Raw genomic sequence first — 20,159 nt, forward strand, 5'->3', positions numbered from 1 at the left:
TATTTGCAAAATTCTTCATCAATACAAAGCCCAGTTTTTGAGGACACGTTAAGCAAAAAAAAATTATAATCAGCAATACAAGTGCAAAGCATAACTGTGGTCAAAAGACCAACATTTTGACTGCTGCCATGCTAGCCTAGGAACTATTGGTACATTTGCAAATTATTTTTCATTCACCAGCTGGGATAGCACAGTGCCTGCAAAAGCTGAAAACAATATTTTGTTATGTAGCCTCCTGTACATCAGCCAGAGATACCTGTACTGGATGAATCAGTAACAAAATGTCATATTATTGTATAAATTAACCTACATATTTTGGTTCTATGTTTCAAGGCCTTAGTGAATTTTCTGATACTCAGACAGTGTAGGGATTAAAATATTTCTTATTTTATATTTCTCATATGAATAATTGAATGTCCACATTCAATATAAACAGTTTCAAATCAAAATAATGCAGATGTCTAGTGTTCTCTCAGTATAGATCTCGAGCTGTCAATAACTTAAATGGGAATCATTTATAGGCATCCAAAGAAGACTAGATTCCTAAATAATGTATAGGCTGGTAACACATAATTCCTATGTTAAAAACAAACTGGAAATTTTCTTATCGGTATAGATCAAATATATTTTCTAACAATTGTGTCTGTTTTTCCTTGTTTAAAGAGTCTTTTTTATTGTAACCAAAAGGTCAGTTCACATCAACATTCAAATGCCCAATCAATGACAAAAATGTTTAATGTGCTATTATAATGCACAGCTATAATGTGGATGCTTCATGATTTGTTCCTAGCAATTTAAAATAACTAAATCTCTGTTGAAAGCCAACATTATTTCTATGGTTCTTTACTGGGATGAACTCATCCTTCCCAAAATAATTTCACTCTGAATTTGTATGTGCAGAGCAAACAAAACGTATATGCTGGTCTGCATGTGGAACACACTAGTCAACAGCCTATTTTGGTCAAATATATATGCAAGTAGACTATATTAAAAAAACCTATGTTTCTCGTGTCTTTTATGGTAAACATTTTGGGGTGCGATTCCAAAAGATTGCTCAATTTTAAGATATTTATTAAACATCAGGTCTTAGAAGTGGAGTCAACTTGCTCATTAGGGAACCCATGTATATCTACACCATCTCCCAAACAACTTATCTCAAAATATACACACGCCCCTAAAATATCCTGATGTTTGTCTCCTAACATTTCTTCTTCAGAGTCACCGTCCATTCAGTGATATCAGACATCTACATTTAGTCCAGTCTACAGTTTTGATTATTTCTTTACATTATAAGACTTTTTCATAAATAGTGAGAGACTGTCATTTGATAAACATTTTAAATTAATTTAAAAAGCAAAGGCAAAAAGGTATTATATATTTGTATTGTATAAGAAAAAACAAAAAGCCATAGGCAGTACTTACCCCTTTCATGAGGAGTCTGTGAAAGAAGCCTCTCTTTGGTCTAGGAGTATTTTTACTCATATCTAGGTCTGGTGACAAAGTAACATCAGTTTCATTCATGAGCTCTTGAAAGCATTCTGTTTCAATCATCTACGTGGAAAGAAAAGAAGAGATACAAATGAAAAACTCAGTCATATAAAGACCCTTAGACATTATTCCAGTTCATGCAAGATGCATAACTGGATTCTTTGCTGAACCAGGGCCACATAGAAGATGACACAAAACAGCTTTAACCACCTTTGGGCAACCTAAAAGGTTTTTTATTTTACAATTAGCTAGTCTCAGTCCCCGAAAGGGAACACAGCTGACAAGGACTAGCAGGGCACAGCTGCTTCTCTAGCCACACCCTCTCTATTGCACAGGCAGGTCCACTAGATTTATGGCTGCTTTGTGACAACGATCAGGCAAAAAAGCAGACGCAGCATAGCCATAAATCTGGGCCCTTATGTGAAGAAACTAAGACCAGCTTTCTATAATTCTTGCTTGAACCATAACATAAAAGCACTCATATAAGCATGCCCCACATCCCCCACCCCAACACACACACACACACACTCTCTCTCTCTCTCTCTCTCTCTCTCTCTCTCTCTGCTGCTGAATTTCCATTTCCCAAACTGCAACATGCACAACTTCTTGAACTGGATTTAATCCATGCCAGATACATAAACAGGGATCTCTCTTTCTCCCATCTTCTGTTTCAGGGCAGCCTAACCTGTAGTAGGTGAAGCTGGATATGCAATCTCATTAATTACAATCAATCCAGTGTGCCAGCCACATTGGTAGGGGGAATTAACTCTATACATAGTCCTAACTGAATTCATTCATTAGTCAGTTTGGAATACTTATTTAGGAAGCAATATCTAGTAATGTTTGACTAAAGTAATAACTGCTTGTTCTGAAAACCTAGAGCAAGGAGAGTCCACAGAGTTCTGTACTGTGGCTCCTGGCTGCTCTCAACATGAATACACAGGTATGATCTATTTGAGACTCCTGTAATAACAGCTAACGTTGAGTAAATTTACTTTTTTGTACTTTGAATTGCACTCCTTCAGGTCCCACTGCTTTGAATGATAATACACCGCTACCTCGATATAGCGCCACCTGATATAACACAAGTTTGGATATAACGTGGTAAAGCAGTGCTCTGGGGTGGCAGGGCTGCACACTCCAGTGGATCAAAGCAAGTTCAGTATAACACGGTTTCACCTATAACGTGGTAAGATTTTTGGCTCCCAAGGACAGCGTTATATCAAGGTAGAGGTATATTAGAAATCTTTCAGAGACAGGATAAAAACAAGAAGTGTGCTCATTGTAGCGGATGTATTGTTTTCTGGGCAGCATTCACTAAAGCACAGGGTGGTGCAGCTTCCATCTGTTCAATTTATGCAAGTTAAGTGTGGTCCTTGGGCTCCTATCAAATCGTCAATGGGGCTGTTAGTTGGGAACACACTGGAGCAAATGCCTGAAGTAAAAAAGAAGTTTAATCATAAAGCCTGGTTAAGGAAGTTAAACAGTTTTGTATTTTTTAATGTTCATTATTGTTAAACTAACACAAACAGAACTTGTTCAAAGTACAGTACCTCATTTTGCCAAGGGATTGAAACGCAACCTGTAACAAATTTGGAATAGAAGTCATCATCTGTAGTATCCAGGTTCACTCCTTTTACTGTGGAGAATTGCTCTATATCCAAGACATCCTTACAATACACTGCACGTGGCTGCAATACGAAACAATGATTGCTTCTTTGAGAGAATTTTTATGTTCAGTGACAATTGGGCAATTAAAAAAAATATATCTTAGGTTCACGTTGTTGCCTATTCACTATTTATTTACCTGAACAGCAAAAGGATACTACTACACTCGCTAAACTAGTACTGCTTAACAAGTGGTGTGAGACCGGTAGGGGGTCATGAAATGACAAGAGCAGCAAAATTAATGGACACTAGGACCCAGGGGGAGCCCTGACAGAGAAAGGAAGTACTATAACAGCCTGCTCCCTCTTACCTCCTGAGGCTGTGGCAGTTGACTCCTGCTCTGCCCACTGACTCCCCAGGAACTTTCTCAGTTCCCAGCCTTCATTTGTTATGGCAGGGGAAGTAGTGATTTAAAGACCTGGGGAACCACCTTCACAGCCCGTTGGAGCTGTACTTGGACATGGGTCTCAAAACCCTTTACAAAAGGGAGTGCCATATAAACAGCTGAATATCATCATTAGACAACACTGAATTACATTTGCATTGTGTTGCCCATTTAAATAGTTTTGTTAGGACTATCTGGAGACAGGGCTCTCCTAAGTCTCTGCACAAAATTCAGGTCAATCTCCCTATTCAACCCCTTTTGCAGATAATAACTAGCTTCTGCACCCTTCCTATTTTCCAGTGCAAATTGATTTAATTAGCATAGAAGTATATTGTGTCTATTTAAGTACTAGACACATCTGTCTCATCTACTTACATCTGGTAAAAATGGAGGTTCTAACATGTTTGCTTCCAGTCTCTTGAAGTTAATATTCTTGAAAATGGGATGCTGCTTTACAGCAGCAGCTCCATCTCCGGTGCACCCCAATCGTTCCTTTGGATCTTTGGCAAGTAACTGCACAGAAATAGTAAATATATCACTGAATTAGTCTTTTATACATGCCCTTTTTAAAATTATCTTTACAGTATTTTTCAATATAAAAATATATATAGGTGGTTTTTTTTGGCTCCTTTGCTTACTGAAATCTGCATCTGAATGCTGTACCAAAATGTTATCTTTTAAAGAACTGGAAATCTGAAGTATGTGGCTTAAGAGCATTAAAGTATTTTCGTTAGACCAGTTTAAATTACAAACATTCTGCTTTTTAATTATTATAGGTTCTACCCATAGTTTAATGAGCTGCTAAGTTATCTCTATGTTTATATACTTGGTGATCATATATGCTTTGCCACATATCTTCCTTTCCTCAAATGCAGATCTAAAATTGTTTCGGTATCTTAGTAACTCTAGACAAGATATTTTTGTAAATCAACCATAACAAACATATATTATACATATTTTTCTAAAAAACTCTTCAACGATGTAAATGCATGTTATCTACCAAATTTAACTGGCTTTTACTTCAGTCAATAAAGGTTAAAAAAAAAAAAATCAAGCTGTCCTATTACATGGTCTTTTTCTTTACACAAGAGAACTGATATGCTGCTTTTCTACCACATCTTCCCCATATTAAATCGCAGGTTTCTTCTGTTGAGATGGCTTAATTCTGCCCTGGGTTATGCTACATTCAAACTGCGGTTTAGCTTGAGGATATGGACTACGACATCTATAAAGTACACCCTTTTGTAAGATACAATGCAACAGACATGATGAAGAGAGAAGTCCTCAGTTCCTAAGTCTGACAACAACAGCATGGAACTGTTTATGGACTTCTATCATATCAATAGTTGAATCACAAGAAAACAACCTATGCAGGTCACCTAAGCCATGTCACCTGAATTATGAAAAATTTCCAACAAAATAAAGACACTAAAATTTAAAATTTCAGCTCTTTAAAGAGTGTTAGAAATTTAATTTCCAAACCTCTACATCTCTTCACCCACCATCCTGCAGATGGATTTTGCCTCCTCTGAGAATTTGTCCGAGTACACTTCCTGGTCTTCCTTCACTCTTCGGTCTATCTCATTCAGTTTGACCTTTTCCTTACACTTCCTGAATGGTGATTGTCCCTGAATCATTTCATAAATTAGGCAACCAAGACCCCACCAGTCAGGGCTGAATGTATAGTTTTCATTGTTGAGGATTTCTGGAGCTACCAAAAATAAAAAATAGAAAGATTTATGTGTTTTAGTTTTTTTCCATTATTTGATCAGTAAAACAAATCCACTAAGCTAACATTGCACTCTCCAAAAACAGACTGTACAACAATAGTGGATGTCCAGAGTTACAGAAAGTCTTCATTCCCATATTAAGAGCACTTTTTCTCAGCGAACTGTAGGTCCTTAATTGCTTCTTTTCTATATTAATATGATCCTTAAGCCATTTTTAAAATGAAGGTAAAATTTTCACAAGCTAAGCACCTAAGTGACTTAGGAGTCCAAGCCACATTTTCAAAAGTGACTTGTGCACTTAGGAGCTTAGAGTCAAACAATGTCAATGAGATTTAGGTGCTCTTGAAAATTTTACCCAGAATAATTAACTTTCTGAGATGGCTATATCTAAAATTTAATTTTGTAATTTTATCAAACATGACCTTATGAAGCTGGCAGTCGAGGTGCCAACTCATGCCAAGGTCTGTAGGCCTCATTGAATACTTTAAAATGTATCGCTGGAAACCATTCTTGCTTACTTGTTTGTTAGCATTATCAAAATAAATATTAGAGTTATAACAATGTGTTTAGACTTTATGGAATGCTTGTGGGATGCTGCATGTATTAATCCTACTTAAATCTGTATCCCGTCTTATAAGGTAATGTTTAAACATTTTCTCTGTAACTATAAAAATGTTGTCAAGTATCAGAGGGGTAGCCATGTTAGTCTGGATCTGTAAAAGCAGCAGAGAATCCTGTGGCACCTTATAGACTAACAGACATTTTGGAGCATGAGCTTTCGTGGGTGAATACCCACTTTGTCAGATGCATGCACGAAATACCCACGAATACCCACGAAAGCTCATGCTCCAAAACATCTGTTAGTCTATAAGGTGCCACAGGATTCTCTGCTGCTTTTATAAAAACGTTAGGAGACAAGCATTGCCATGTCTGAAATATTAATTTACCCCAAGAGCTGTTATTTGCTGGCCAACTGGAAGGACTACTGACAGCGGTAGCTCTAGCTTTTTTGCCACCCCAAGCACAGCAGTCAGGCAGCCTTCGGCAGCATGCCTGCGGAGCTCCCCGGTCCTGCGGATTCATCGGCTTGCCCGCGGGAGGTCTGCCGGTCCCACGGCTTCAGCGTACCTTCTGCCGAATTGCTGCCAAATCCGCAGACCTCCCGCAGGCAAGCTGACTGCCACCCTCCCGCAGGGACCAGCAGGGCACCCCCATGGCTTGCCGCCCCAGGCACACACTTGGAGCACTGGTGCCTGGAGCCACCGCTGATTACTAAATCCAAATGGGCCACTGCAGAACAAAGACTTTGTTGATTGTTCTCCGCACCCACCTTGAAGAGGTTATGTGCAGGAGCACTTATCCTACCAGCTTGGATTTGGGGCAGGGGGCAGAGGGAAGGATAAAAATCCCTGACAAGAAGAAACTGGATTTTTTATGGTATCTGGACTCTCAGGGACAAATATTCCTAAACATAAGCAAGAGATCCCCATGCTGCCTAGCATGGGCCAGCCCAAAGGACATATAGAGCTGCTCATTACAGAAGCTTATAGTACCTTTTTAACCCTAAGACTGACTAATTTGTGTACATGTTTTTTAACCTTGTTAAAAAAACAACTCAGTTATTTTCTTAGTTAATAAATCTTTCGTTAGTTTATTACAGGATTAACTACAGGCGTTGTACTCAGATCTCAGCCCAAAGACTACTGGCCTGAGGTAAGTGACTAGTCCTTTGGGACTGGCAGTAACCTGAAAATTGTGATTTTTGGTATAAAATGACCATCTATCACATAGTCCAGCTTGCCTCAGTGGCAAGATAAACTGGAATGCCCAAGGGGTGTCTGTGACTGCATGGTAAGATTGGTTAGTATGTTAGTAGTTCACACTTGTTACTAGGTTGGTAAAATCTAATTGTATATAATATCATCAGTCTGGGGTTTAGCTAGCTACAGGCATTTTACATACCCATATATCCAACTGTTCCAACTCGCCCTCGGACTGTTTCTCCTTCTGGGATCTGCACAGCTAATCCAAGATCTGAAATCCTGATGTGTCCTGTTTACATTAAAATTAATTACACAAATTCAACAGGAATGAAGTATTAGCATTTTCAAATATATGGGATTTCCATAGTATCCTTCACCCTCCATCCCACCAAATCACTTATTAGGCTTAAGACATTACCCACACCAACAGAAGGGCTTCTCCCATGGGCATAGGTAGTGTATCTCCCTGAGATGTGGTATTTAGTTCAACCGAAGAATTCTTCAGTCTACCTAGCGCTGGTCTATAAGGGGGGTTAGGTTAATATGGCAACATCTCTGAGGGGTATGGATTTTTCACACCCTTGACAGACTTAGTTATCCTGAAGTAAATTCCACACCCCTGAGAGACATAGCCATAAGCTCTTTAATCAATTTAATCAAAAAATACCTTTGTGTGGTCTTATCCTTCCATTTTACAAATTGGAAAAAATGAGGCACAGAACTGATATGCTCAAGTTCACACAAGAACTTTGTGGCTAAGCATGGTACAGAATACTTCACATGAAAACATGACTGTGGGCTGAATAGACTTTGTGAGTTTCTATTTCAACTCCTATGTTTATTCAGCAGCCACAGGAATGGCAATATAGCATCATATTTAAGTCTTTATTATACTGTAATAAGCTTCTTGACTTCTTAGTAGAACATTGGAGCTTGCTCCATTTAATTCTTTACTTGAAAAAGATTATGCAAAATTATTAGTTTCCTCTCGAAGACACTGTAATAAGTACAACAGAGTGGAAAGCAGAATATCCATCCCACAGGAAATTCTGATATTTCAACGTTTGTTTCACATACTAAATCAAAATGTTTCAGAGAACAAATTCCAAATAAAAAATGTTTGAAAGTGTAAAATTAAATTAAATATTTTCAAGTCAGTTCAACATTAAACCTCATCAGCCAATGGTTCTGCAATGCCTCAAGGAGTTGTAATTCAGATATGTCGTGCCCTCATTCCTCTGCATGTGCCACGCTCCCTAATCAGATTACGTCTACTATGATACACTAATTTAACTCCCATAAGGCACCATGTTGCTTGGTGAGAGGGAAGACCACAGTGCATCAGGGGAGAGTGTCCACCCAGGGACCCCATTCCACAGAGAAAAATGGGAGCAACACAAATTACCCAAACAACAACTTTTATGAGATACTGTGTCACCACAGGCAGTTGCAATTTAATGTTAAACTGATTCAAAATTAAATATTTTGATTCAGTTCAACAAACCAAAATATGTTGATTTGGGATGGATCTATTCTCAACAAACTAATTGATTTTTATACTGTGGGGAAGAAAAAAATAATCAGGCAAAAATCTAACTTTTCCTACGCAAAAAAAAAAAAAATCACTTCAGCAGAAACTGTATTTTCCATTGGAAAAATCATTTAAATGGAAAATTTCCAACCAGTTTTAGTAACAAGATTAAAAAAAAACACATTTTGATAGCTTTTAGGACAGGGGCAGTATCTTCATACATGTTTGTACAGTGCCCAGAATAGTAGGGCAATCTCAGTGGGGTCTCTAAGCATAACTGCAGTATGAATATTACATAATTTTGAATAGAGCATTTAGAAGCAATTGATAAAAATGAAGAATATCAAATATAAATTAGCACACGAGTGGAAGATCCTAGCCACAAACTAGACTTTTCACAAAAAAATCCTGTAAATGGGAAGACAGTGATAAAAATAGATTTTATATAAATGATGATGCCCCATTTTGTAATTGTCTCAGACTAAGTCTTTTACTCTTGGGGGAATTCTGTACTACTGTGCATGCCTGTATGAATTCTTGTTTGCAGAATTCAGGTAAAATTGTCTTCCAGTCAACCCAGTGAAGACCTCAAACAGCCACATTAGATCCAGTGCTAAAAGCAGTCTGAAAGAATCAAGGAATGAAATTGCAGTGTGTTCTATTGCTTTACCAAAAGTAAGAACAGCCAATCTTTTTTCCACTCATATAAGCACACTTGCATGCTAATATTTTATTAATTATGTTTCTAGTATTGTAGCAAAATTGCTAAGCCACCTTAAATATCTTTGCACTGTATTCAGAATACATGTATACATTTTTAGTGTACGTGCCGAGAAATTTATGTTTATTTACCACAATCATCAAGGAGAATATTCTCAGGCTTCAAGTCTCTACAAAGTAAACAAAACAAAAGCCAGTTATCTAAACGGGAAAATTATAGCCACTATCAAATGTGGGTTTTGCAGAAACCACAAAATTGCTTTTCTTAGAAAAGTGTGACTTAAGTGTGAAGAGACCATAAGAACCTCAAGTTTTGCAATTTTATCATTTATAATACATATTTAAACAACCACCTGATGAACTATAGATTAAGAAGTTTTACAGTAGAAATTGTCAAACTGACCCCCTTCCCTCCCTGCAGAAGACTGATGAATCCAAAACAAAATTTTCCTGGAAAATGTTGACTTCGGGGGATGGGGAGAAATCTAAACCCATACACAAAGATTTTAGGAATTTATGTAGTTCTCTTTTAAACTCTGTTATAGTTCTAGCCTTTACAACCTCCTCAGGAAAGGAGTTCCACAGGTTGACTGTGTGCTGTGTGAAGAACTACTTCCTTTTATTTGTTTTAAACCTGCTGCCCATTAATTTCATTTGGTGGCCCCTAGTTCTTATATTATGGGAACAAGTACATAACCTTATTCACTTTCTCCACACCACTCATGATTTTATATACCTCTATCATATCCCCCCTTAGTCTCCTCTTTTCCAAGCTGAAAAGTCCTAGCCTCTTTAATCTCTCCTCATATGGGACCCATTCCAAACCCCTAATCATTTTAGTTGCCCTTCTCTGAACCTTTTCTAATGCCAGTGTATCTTTCTTGAGTTGAGGAGATCACATCTATACACAGTATTCAAGATCTGGGAGTACCATGGATTTATATAAGGGCAATAAGATATTCTCCGTCTTATTCTTTATCCCATTTTTAATGATTCCTAACATCCTGTTTGTTTTTCTGACTGCCGTTGCACACTGAGTGGCTGTCTTCAGAGAACTATCAACGATGACTCCAACATCTCTTTCCTGATTAGTTGTAGCTAAATTAGCCCCCATCATATTGTATGTATAGTTGGGGTTATTTTTTCCAGTGTGCATTACTTTACACATTTATCTACATTACATTTCATTTGTCATTTTGTTGCCCAATCACTTAGTTTTGTGAGATCTTTTTGAAGTTCTTTACAGTCTGGTCTTAACTATCTTGAGTAGTTTAGTATCGTCTGCAAATTTTGCCACCTCACTGTTTACCCCTTTCTCCAAATCATTTATGAATAAGTTGAATAGGATTAGTCCTAGAACTGACCTTTGGGGAACACCACTAGTTACCCCTCTCCATTCTGAAAATTGGTGTTTTCTACATTTTCAAATATACTATTTAGGAGATCAACAAAACAGTGTATTCAGTGCAATATTTTTCTCCAAGCAAATGAAGATTCAAAACAAACACATGGCAAAGGATTAAAACTATGTGATTTAAAACCATAGTTTTCAGCCTATGGTCCGTGGACACCTGGGGTTCCACAGACGATGTCTAAGGCATCTGTGAAAGGTAACGGTGAAAATAAAGTTTCAAATTCCAGAAAAGATATTCCATTTTTCTGATCAATCAAAAGTATGAGAGTATCCCCTGTCAAAACCCAGAAGTGTGGTCCTTACCATAGAAGCCCACAGTTTAGTGCCTTTTCTCACACTGTGTCAAATGCCATGCCTAGCACATGCAACATTTATAATTACATTTGGTTCAGTCAGTTTTAAGTCTAAGACTTCTGTGGTAGGGGCCTGTGCACCACTGGTTGAATTTCCAAAGGGGTCCTCAATTCGGAATATTTTTAGGGGTCCGCAAATGAAAAAAGGGTTGAAAACCAGGGATTTAAGAGACTACAAAAATAATGGTGGTCAGAAGGTAGTGATTTGGAAGGTAGTGATCTGTTTCACACAGAGGAAATAAGAATATTTTAAAAGACTGCATAAACTTTAAGCTGAAAAATCAAATCTACTTTAAGAATTCAGATCTGTTTGGGTAAACTATGGCATGTAAATTCTAAACACAATACTCTCTCCCTAATTGGGACAACTCCCAGGGAACTGATTAAAACCTAACCATACTTAATAGCAATGTTGCTTAATGGGGACAGTAATTAATATCTGGCCTGATTTTGATAGTCATTAGTTCAAGAACTACTGGAGTTACAATCCAGCAGTTAAATGGTGCCTAAGATTAGTTTCCAGGCCTGGTGGTTTGCAACATATTGGACTTTGGAACTGTCAATGGTCCCTTGGCCTGATAGTGCTTTTTCTTCTTAGGCTGCTGTTATTTGAGGCAGCAGCTTTTTCTTTCTGCAGTGGCAACAGTCGCCATCCTTGCTGGAAACTCAGACCCCAGTCCTGCATTGTGATTCCTAAGTATGTAACATTGTACTTGAATGGACCACAATACAGGATCAGGGCCCCAATAGGCAACTTTAATATTGGGAATGGAGGCATCACGACTGGACTTTTTTCTGAAGCCAGGGAAATGTGAAAAGATTGAAAAAGGCATAGTACTAAAATTGGATTTAAAAAAAAATAAATATTAGAAATTAGACAAGGGCTGGTTCTGTGGCCATCATGTTCTACATGGAAGCACACATATAAAAACCCAAACCATCATAAGACTACACAGAAACCCAGCTGCACCTTAATGTTTGAGAAGTGTATTAAAATCCCTAGATGAAAGGTGCTGTAAGTACAGAATATTGTTAATATTCATGCTTAATGAGGGCACATTTCAGTGATTTAGTGATATGCAAAGAACAGACAAAACTAGCATGAGACACATGATAAGGATATATGCATCACTAAAAGCAGTTTTCAGTCCCTCCTTTGCTGTAATACATGTACAGAGTGATCCCATGTCCTGGAAAACCAGGAGTGTCCTTGTTTTCAGGGCCTGTGCATGTATGTTTTTCAAAACAGTGTTCTGTCCCAGTTTTTGTAACCCCTGGAAGACTCTGGCCAACTGCAGGAGCTGCTAGCCAGCAAGGCTGGACACTAGATTATCAAGTGCAGGGACCAGCTATCAACAGGTTGGTCACATACTGCCATGTTTCCTTCTTCTTCTATGAGCATGACAGACAGATGCTCTTCCATAAGATCCAGGCCGAACAAAACATTTCAATTTTGACCATTTAACGTATTTTATTTTAAAATGTAAAGTTATTTGGAAATTGAATAAAAGAAACTGAAGTGTTCACTTGGAAATGTTGAAATGAAAACAATTGGATTAAATCAACACAAATTTGCTGTGTTTCAGTGTTAGCAAATCTGCATTTTTTTTTTGCCAAAACAAACAAAAAAAAAACCCACAAAAAAACATGACTTTCAGTCAAAAAAATTCACTCTGTCATTGGTGATGAGCAAGGTGTCCTAATAAAGAAAGTTATATTGGTTCAAGTTAATCCTGCTACTTTAGAGATTAAGAAACTAACAGACCACCACAATGTTTTTGGCTCCTCCTAAAAGAACTGCAATAGCAACTGAAGTTAAAATCATTCCTAGAGGTGTGTAGACATTGACTCTGGACAAACAACAATGAAATTTTGGCATTGCAAGTTGCTGTATGGATCTGAGAGCAATTCTGTTTAAGTAAAATGTGTTAAGATAAGTTCAGTTTTCATTGCACACTATGGGCCCATCTGCACTGAGGAACTCTATTTTAAGAGTGTTGAGCACCCTCACTGAACTCCATTTAAAGTGAACAGACGCAACAAGAGTCCACGTGCTCTGGAAAGTTAGGCCTGAGATAATTATACTAGATAAAGAGCAATAAAACCAGTCTGGACTATTACATACATTACTATTATTCGTATTATTGGAGTGCCTAGGAGTCCCAGTCATGGATCAGGCCCCATTGTACTAGGCACTGTAGGAACACAGAACAAAATGACAATCCCTGTAAGAGATTACAGTCTTGATCCTGTTCCAGTTTTCAGGATCAGTTCTTGAAAGGTTTTGAAAGTGAAAAATGTTGCAGTTTTACTGTGTGTTAAGAATGGAGCTGAAGTTAATAGTTAATGGCCTCCACATTGCTTTCCAAGTAGCTAAAGGAGGTGCACACTGTTTAATAAATCTATTGATGAACATTCCTCCTGTCCCAATCAAGTATAAGCCACCACTGGGAAATTCTTGTGATAGATTATTTCAATAAAGTGGACACAGTCCACTATGTAAAAAGAGGATGATTTTTTTCAATTTATGTATGTATTCCTAAACAAGGCAATGCTACTGATTTTAATTTGATTCATTTCAGGAATTACTCACTTGTAGAGAGTGGCAATACACAAGAAGATTTAAGCTCTCTCAAATGGTCAGCACAATGCTAGATGACAAATGAGTGAAGTAAAATATTTATGAATTAATGGTTCATTTCTACAAGGTGTTGAGCATCCTGAACTACCAATTAAATCCATGGCAGTTGAGGGTACTCAATTTCTTTCAGGGTCAGGATCATGGTTTGTAAAGAGTTGTGGGATCTTTAAGGCAGAAAAAAGCATTAAGTAAGAAATAGATTTTATGAAATTGGACTACTGATGTCTTTGTGTATAATAATCAATGTAAGCAGAAGATTTTAAGTCCAAATATGTAAGAAAGTTGTGTCACCATTCAAACTTTCCCTCTGAACTTGGCCTAACGAAAATGTTGGAGTTACATCAACATAATGATAATCCAACAGATCAACTCTCAGATATTATTCAAAAAGCATTAAAAGCTAATAGCAATAGAGAACCTTCTGTGCTGTAGGGAAGTGTAGAGAGATAGAGCATGTAAATTACTGCAGTTAGAGAAGAAAACAAATTTGTAAAAAACAAACTGGACTCAACTGAAAACCAAACCAAGTTGCATTAGGAGGATTATGGATTCGTCCACCAAATCCTATGTGGAGGAAGTCAAACTATCTGTATAAATTTCTTCAAACTGACTGCCTTAAGTTTTAGGCTTCACCATTTCCACATACATTCCTATTAAGAAATCAGAAAGCTCAAGAATTAACACAGGATTTTAATCACCACAAAATGCAAGTGACTTACGTTCTGAACATAACTGTGTAAACTGATTGTTTTTCTACATGATTTCTATAATCAGATATTACAATTACTATATTCCTGATTCTATAAAGAAAACCATTTGAAAACACTAATCAATTAACATTTTTTAGTGGTAGGTTCTTCCCTGACAGGTACAGTATATCAAAACAAAAAACATCTTTCTCCTTTAGATGAAACTGACCATTTTATATTGAAGAGGGAGAGACAGATTTGACAGAGTCCACATAGCAGCCATAATATCATCCAGATATTTTCTATTTTTATTCCTCAGGTATCACTTAAATCTCAGACCTTATTTCCAAATGCCTACTCTGTTGACCATATACATATTGGGCAGGGACTGTTTTACAAAAGTCTTACATTGTGTTGCATAGATGGTATATGTATTAGGACTAAACATAGGTCTTTTTCCTGAACATGCGCAAATTATCCAATATATGGATGTGTACTTATCTCTGCTCATTGGTCCCCTTATGTATGAAGAAATGCAGAAAGCAATAACAGAATAGTTTTGGTTTCTGACCGGGATGTAACTTTATCCTGGGTTATTTGGAGTGATATTCTGGAGGTACTGCACAAGAATGAGATAGTTGTTGAATTTCAGACAGCTTTGTGAGACTTATGTCTCTAACACACACTTAGTTCATCAATGTGTATCTCATCATTTATTAAATTGCATAAGGAGAGGGCTCAGACTCAAGCAAGAACATACAAGATTCTAGAATTTTAACAGAAAATAAAAAACTGGAATCCAACAAGCAGGTAGGGCTCAATCTCTTTTAGGTTATTTTAATATTTATCAAACTAGGTTCAAACAAGTCTCCACAGCGTTTTATTCAGCCCTAAATTAAAGGATCCAGCCACAGGTCTTGTTGAGGTGGCAACACTACAGAAATGTGTTTGGCAGTCTCAGCCTAGCTCACTTCTTACGGTCATCTCAGAAACCACTACACAATTTGGCACAATTAACAGTGCCTGATCTATGACTCAAAGAGTGCTGCAGATTAGGATTAATATGTACCTGCAGATATGGGTGGAAAAGGACATCAGAACGGCCTTACTGGGTCAGGCCATTACTTCATCTAGTTTAGTATCCTCCTTTCTGACAGTTGCCAGTAATAAAAGCTTAAGAGGGAATGAACAGAATAGGGCAATTTAGAGAGAGATCTCTGTCTTTCAGTCCCAGATTCTGGCAGTCAAAGATGTAGGGACATCAAGAGCATGGGGTTGAATCCCTGACCATCTTGGCTAATAGCCATTGATGGACCTTTCTTTTTCAACTCTGTTATACTTTTGGCCTTCGCAACATCCCCAGCAATGAGTTCCATGGGTTGTCTGTGCGTTGTGTGAAGTACTTCATTTTGTTTCTTTTAAACCTGCTGTCTATTAATTTTATTAGGTGACCCTGGTTCTTGTGTTATGTTATTCACTTTCTCCACATCATTGATGATTTTATGGACCTCTACCATATCCCCTTTAGTCATTTCTTTTCTAAGTTAAACATAGAATCACAGAATATCAGGGCTGAAAGGCACTTCAGGAGGTCATCTAGTCCAACCCCCTGCTCAAAGCAGGACCAATCCCAAACTAAATAATCAACAGTCCAAGTCTTTCTCTCTCCTCATATGGAAGTTGATCCAAACTCCTAATCATTTTTGTTGCCTCTCTCTGTACTTTTTCCATTTCTAACGTATCTTTTTTGAGATGAGGGGACCATAACTATATGCAGTATTCAAGGTATGGGCATACTATAGATTTATATACTGGCATTATGATATTTTCAGTCTTATTATCTATCCTTTTCCTAATGGTTCCTAACATTCTGTTCGCTTTGTTTGACTTCTGCAGCACATAGGGCAGGATGTTTTCAGAGAAATATCCACAATGACTCCAAGATCCGTTTCTTGAGCAGTAACATAATTTATACCCCATCACTTTGTATATATAGTTGGGATTATGTTTTCCAATGTGCATTACTTTGCATTTATCAACATTGAATTTCATCTGCCATTTTGTTGCCCAGTCACCCAGTTTTGTGAGATCTTATTGTAACTCTTAGTTCACTCAAAGCTGACCAGTCTTGAGTAATTTGGTATCATCTGCAAATTTGCCACCTCACTGTTTACCCCTTTTTCCAGATCATTTATGAATATGTCGAACAGCCCTGGTCCCAGTACAGATCCTTGGGGCAACCTGCTATTTAACAATCTCCATTGTGAAAACTGACCAATTATTCCTTCATTTTAACCAAACATTTGTTTTAACCCTAACTTTTAATCAGTTACTGATCCATGAGAGAACCTTTCCTTTTATCCATGATTGCTTATTTTGCTTAAGAGCCTTTGATGTGGGACCTTGTCACAGGCTTTCTGAAAGTCCAATTACACTATATCAACTGGATCACCCTGTCCACTTGTTTACTGATACCCTGAAAGAATTCTAGTAAACTTGTGAGGTATGATTTCTCTTTACATGCCTCTTCCGCAAAATATCATGTTAATATGTGTCTGATAATTCTGTTCCTTACTATCACTTCAACCAATTTGTCTGGCAATGAAGTTAGGTTTACCAGCCTGTAATTGCCAGGATTGCATCTCAAACCTTTTTTAAAAAAAAAAAAAAATCAGTGTTACATTAGTTACCCTCCAGTCATCTGGTATAGAAAGCCAATATACGTTATAGGGTACATACCACAGTTAGTAGTTCTTCGATTACATACATGAGTTCCTTCAAAACTCTTCGGAGAATACAATTTGGTCCTGGTGACTTATTACCATTTAATTTAAAACTTGCTCAGCAACTAGTGAAAGCTACCGCAACTGTCATCCACTTCTATAAATGCTCATTTCACTCAAACCATTTAAAAAAGGAAAAGGGATCAAATGCTGTTTATAAATAATTGGCATATTGCTTCTTAATTAACTGAGAAACATACTAATACAGATATAGACAGTAGAAAAGCTTGTTCATTATTGTTATGATTAACTACTAACCCAGTATGGAAGAAACATCAATAGTTATATACTATTAAAGAAAGAAAATTGAAGTACTTTCAAAATAAAAATAAGATTAAGGGAAGAAGGATGATTTTGTATTGAAGCCACAAGTCTGAAAGACCTGGACTTTATCTCTGACTCTGCCACTGATTTCCTGTCATACCTTGGGCAAGTAATTTGACCTTTGCATGTCTCAATGTCTTCCCCTTTCCTAACATTTTATCTCTGAGGAAAAGAGCCCCAAATTTTATTATAATTTTATGCACACACTCACAAGCCCAGGTCATGCTAGGTGTTTTACAGAACAAACAAAGAGGCAAGATCCCTGACCCAAAGTGTTTACAATTGAGTTGATCCTCACTCATTGCAGTGCATTTAATGTACAGTAGAGGTTAATGACAGACGCAGACCATAGCAATAAAGTCACTTGGTTATTTAGTTATGGTATGTCCACATCTTGATGGTTCAGTTAATTTTATAAAAAATGTCTTGTGGGAGACAGAGCCTAGGCTAAGGAGGCTGCCATGGATTATGGGTGCCATAGCAAGGGGCATTCCCTCATTGTACAGCATTCCCCACCACTGAATTTGTACTTGCAGAGATCTCCTCTCTCCACATCTGAATATTGCTATGTCCCTGACACTCAACATTTTCCAGGGAGAATTCTTCTGTTATTTTATAGTCAACCATGGATTGATGCTTATTTTAAGTGTATACAGACTTTTTGGATAAGAATTTTAACAGAACAGGGACTAGGAAACAGCATTTCCAATTTACAGTGAGAAGAAAAAAGAAAAAAAAAACATCACCACACAATTGAATGGAACTAATAGATCATTAGCACACAGAAATAGGTATACAAAATAACCTAACAGCTTTGAAGCAAGAAAAGTCAATTTAATCCTATGTGCAAACATGCAAAGTTGACAAGTTTCAAGGCATACATTATTGCAGTTAATACTTACCTGTAAACAATTCTCTCTCTGTGTAAGTCCTCCAAGCCGCAGCAGAGCTCTGCAGCATAGAAAACAGCCCTTTCTTCATCAAAGCCAGGATTTCCCATGTTGTAAATGTGAAACTTCAAATCCCCTCCATTCATAATGGTTAATACTAAACATAGGGCATCTTTAGTCTCATAGGTGTAGGATAAACTAACCTAAAGACAAAAAATACTTGTTGGTTCATTCATGACCCCCAATTTCATCCCCTCTTTCTAATTCAGTCAGTAGATAGTACTTTTATAATCAGTCAGTTAAGCAATAGGTCAACTCTGCTAAAGTTATCTTTTGGATAACCAGCTATTTTAATTTCCCAGAGAGTATGCGGAAAACCCACAAACAATCACCATTGTTAACTTTGGGGCAAAACAGTCCAAACTGATTATCAGCCAAGACCAATACCAACGATGAAAACTTGTACAGGAAAATGGCTTATGTCCCCTGAAACACCACCCAGATATTGGATCTCTTATTGGCTGTGCCCTTCCGTTTTCAGTCCATATGGATGAAGATAACTTGTACACAAAGTACCTTTCCACGAACACTTAGAAATGCGTAATCACTGTTTGTAAAAAGTGAGACTTAGAGAAGCACACAGAGAGGCTATAAGTTGCCAAGTCAGACAGAGTAAATGACACACCAAGATAAATAACCCAGAATGCCCAACTTCAAGTCCCTAACTCTAGCCACTACAATAGTCACTTCCTTTCTTGATAACAACACTCTCTAACAGTGAAATGAAGAGCTGCATGAAGCCAAGCACAGTATCTCCTCTCATTGATTGGTTGGAGGCACAGTATCCAGAATGAGGCATCAGCAGGGCAGACAGAAAAGTGAAAAAGCCATAAGGGGAGGAGGAGACAAACAAAATAAAAATACAAAGTGGAAAAATGCTACATCAGAACAGCCACAGGAATCTGTATAGCATTCTCCATACAAAACACATCTCAAAATGTTTGATTAACATTCAGTACAAACAGAAACACAGACCATACATTGTCGAAGAAGTGAAGTATGGACAGTATGGTAAATAAAAGTGAAACGCTCAGTTATAAAGCCAATACCCAGACACTTAAGGTATGTCTACACTGCAATTAAAAACCTGCAGCTCATGGGGGTTGCACTGCAGGGCTGTTTCATTGCAGTGTAGACTTATGGGTTCAGGCTGGAGCCAGGCTCTAGGACCCTGCAAGGTGGGAAGAGTCCTGGAGCCTGGGCTCCAACCTGAACCCATAAGTCTACACTACAATGAAACAGCCCTGGAGCTCGAGCCCTGCAAGCCTGAGTCAACTGGCACAGGCCAACTGCAGGTGTCTAACTGCAGTGTAGACATACCCTAAGAGCCACAAACAAGAAGAGATTATGTGCTTTCAGAGATCTTTCAAGACATAAAAAGTTGATGAGATGAAGAAATATAGGGATGCTGTTCCAGACCACAGAACTGAAGAAGGAAGCCTAGTACCTGTGACAGGATTGTGTGAAAAGAGGTAGGACTAGAGACACACCTTGTGGCTATTTATAGACTAGAATTCTTGCTGAGGCGGTATTCAAGTTAACTGGCAATTAAATGACTTAACACCACAAACGTTTGTTCCAGGACACTAAACATTGTGGCTTACTCTAGAATTCAGTGGGTCTTAATTAGCATTTACAAAGGTGTTAAGCAACTTGAGTTAACTGGCAGTTGATTAACTTGCAGTAAAATCTCTAGCCTAGACATATCCTGTATATGAAG

At 37.7% G+C, this 20,159-nt stretch overlaps 1 protein-coding gene across 2 annotated transcripts in view; it reads right to left on the reverse strand.

Moving 5' to 3' along the window:
• Window positions 1-20,159, reverse strand: part of GRK4 (G protein-coupled receptor kinase 4) — a 118,292-nt gene that overhangs the window by 7,808 nt on the left and 90,325 nt on the right. Inside the window, exons 9-15 of one of the 2 annotated variants that reach the window (XM_032781020.2) lie at window positions 18,392-18,582; window positions 9,418-9,455; window positions 7,234-7,323; window positions 5,044-5,252; window positions 3,917-4,054; window positions 3,042-3,179; window positions 1,423-1,551 (exon numbers count right to left, since the gene is read on the reverse strand). In XM_032781020.2, coding sequence (XP_032636911.1) covers window positions 1,423-1,551; window positions 3,042-3,179; window positions 3,917-4,054; window positions 5,044-5,252; window positions 7,234-7,323; window positions 9,418-9,455; window positions 18,392-18,582 — 933 coding nt within the window. The remainder of the gene's footprint in view (window positions 1-1,422; window positions 1,552-3,041; window positions 3,180-3,916; window positions 4,055-5,043; window positions 5,253-7,233; window positions 7,324-9,417; window positions 9,456-18,391; window positions 18,583-20,159) is intronic. The other variant, XM_032781021.2, reaches the window with a different exon arrangement.

Source organism: Chelonoidis abingdonii, chromosome 5 (assembly GCF_003597395.2).
Source record: "Chelonoidis abingdonii isolate Lonesome George chromosome 5, CheloAbing_2.0, whole genome shotgun sequence".
In the NCBI taxonomy this organism is placed as follows: domain Eukaryota; kingdom Metazoa; phylum Chordata; order Testudines; family Testudinidae; genus Chelonoidis; species Chelonoidis abingdonii.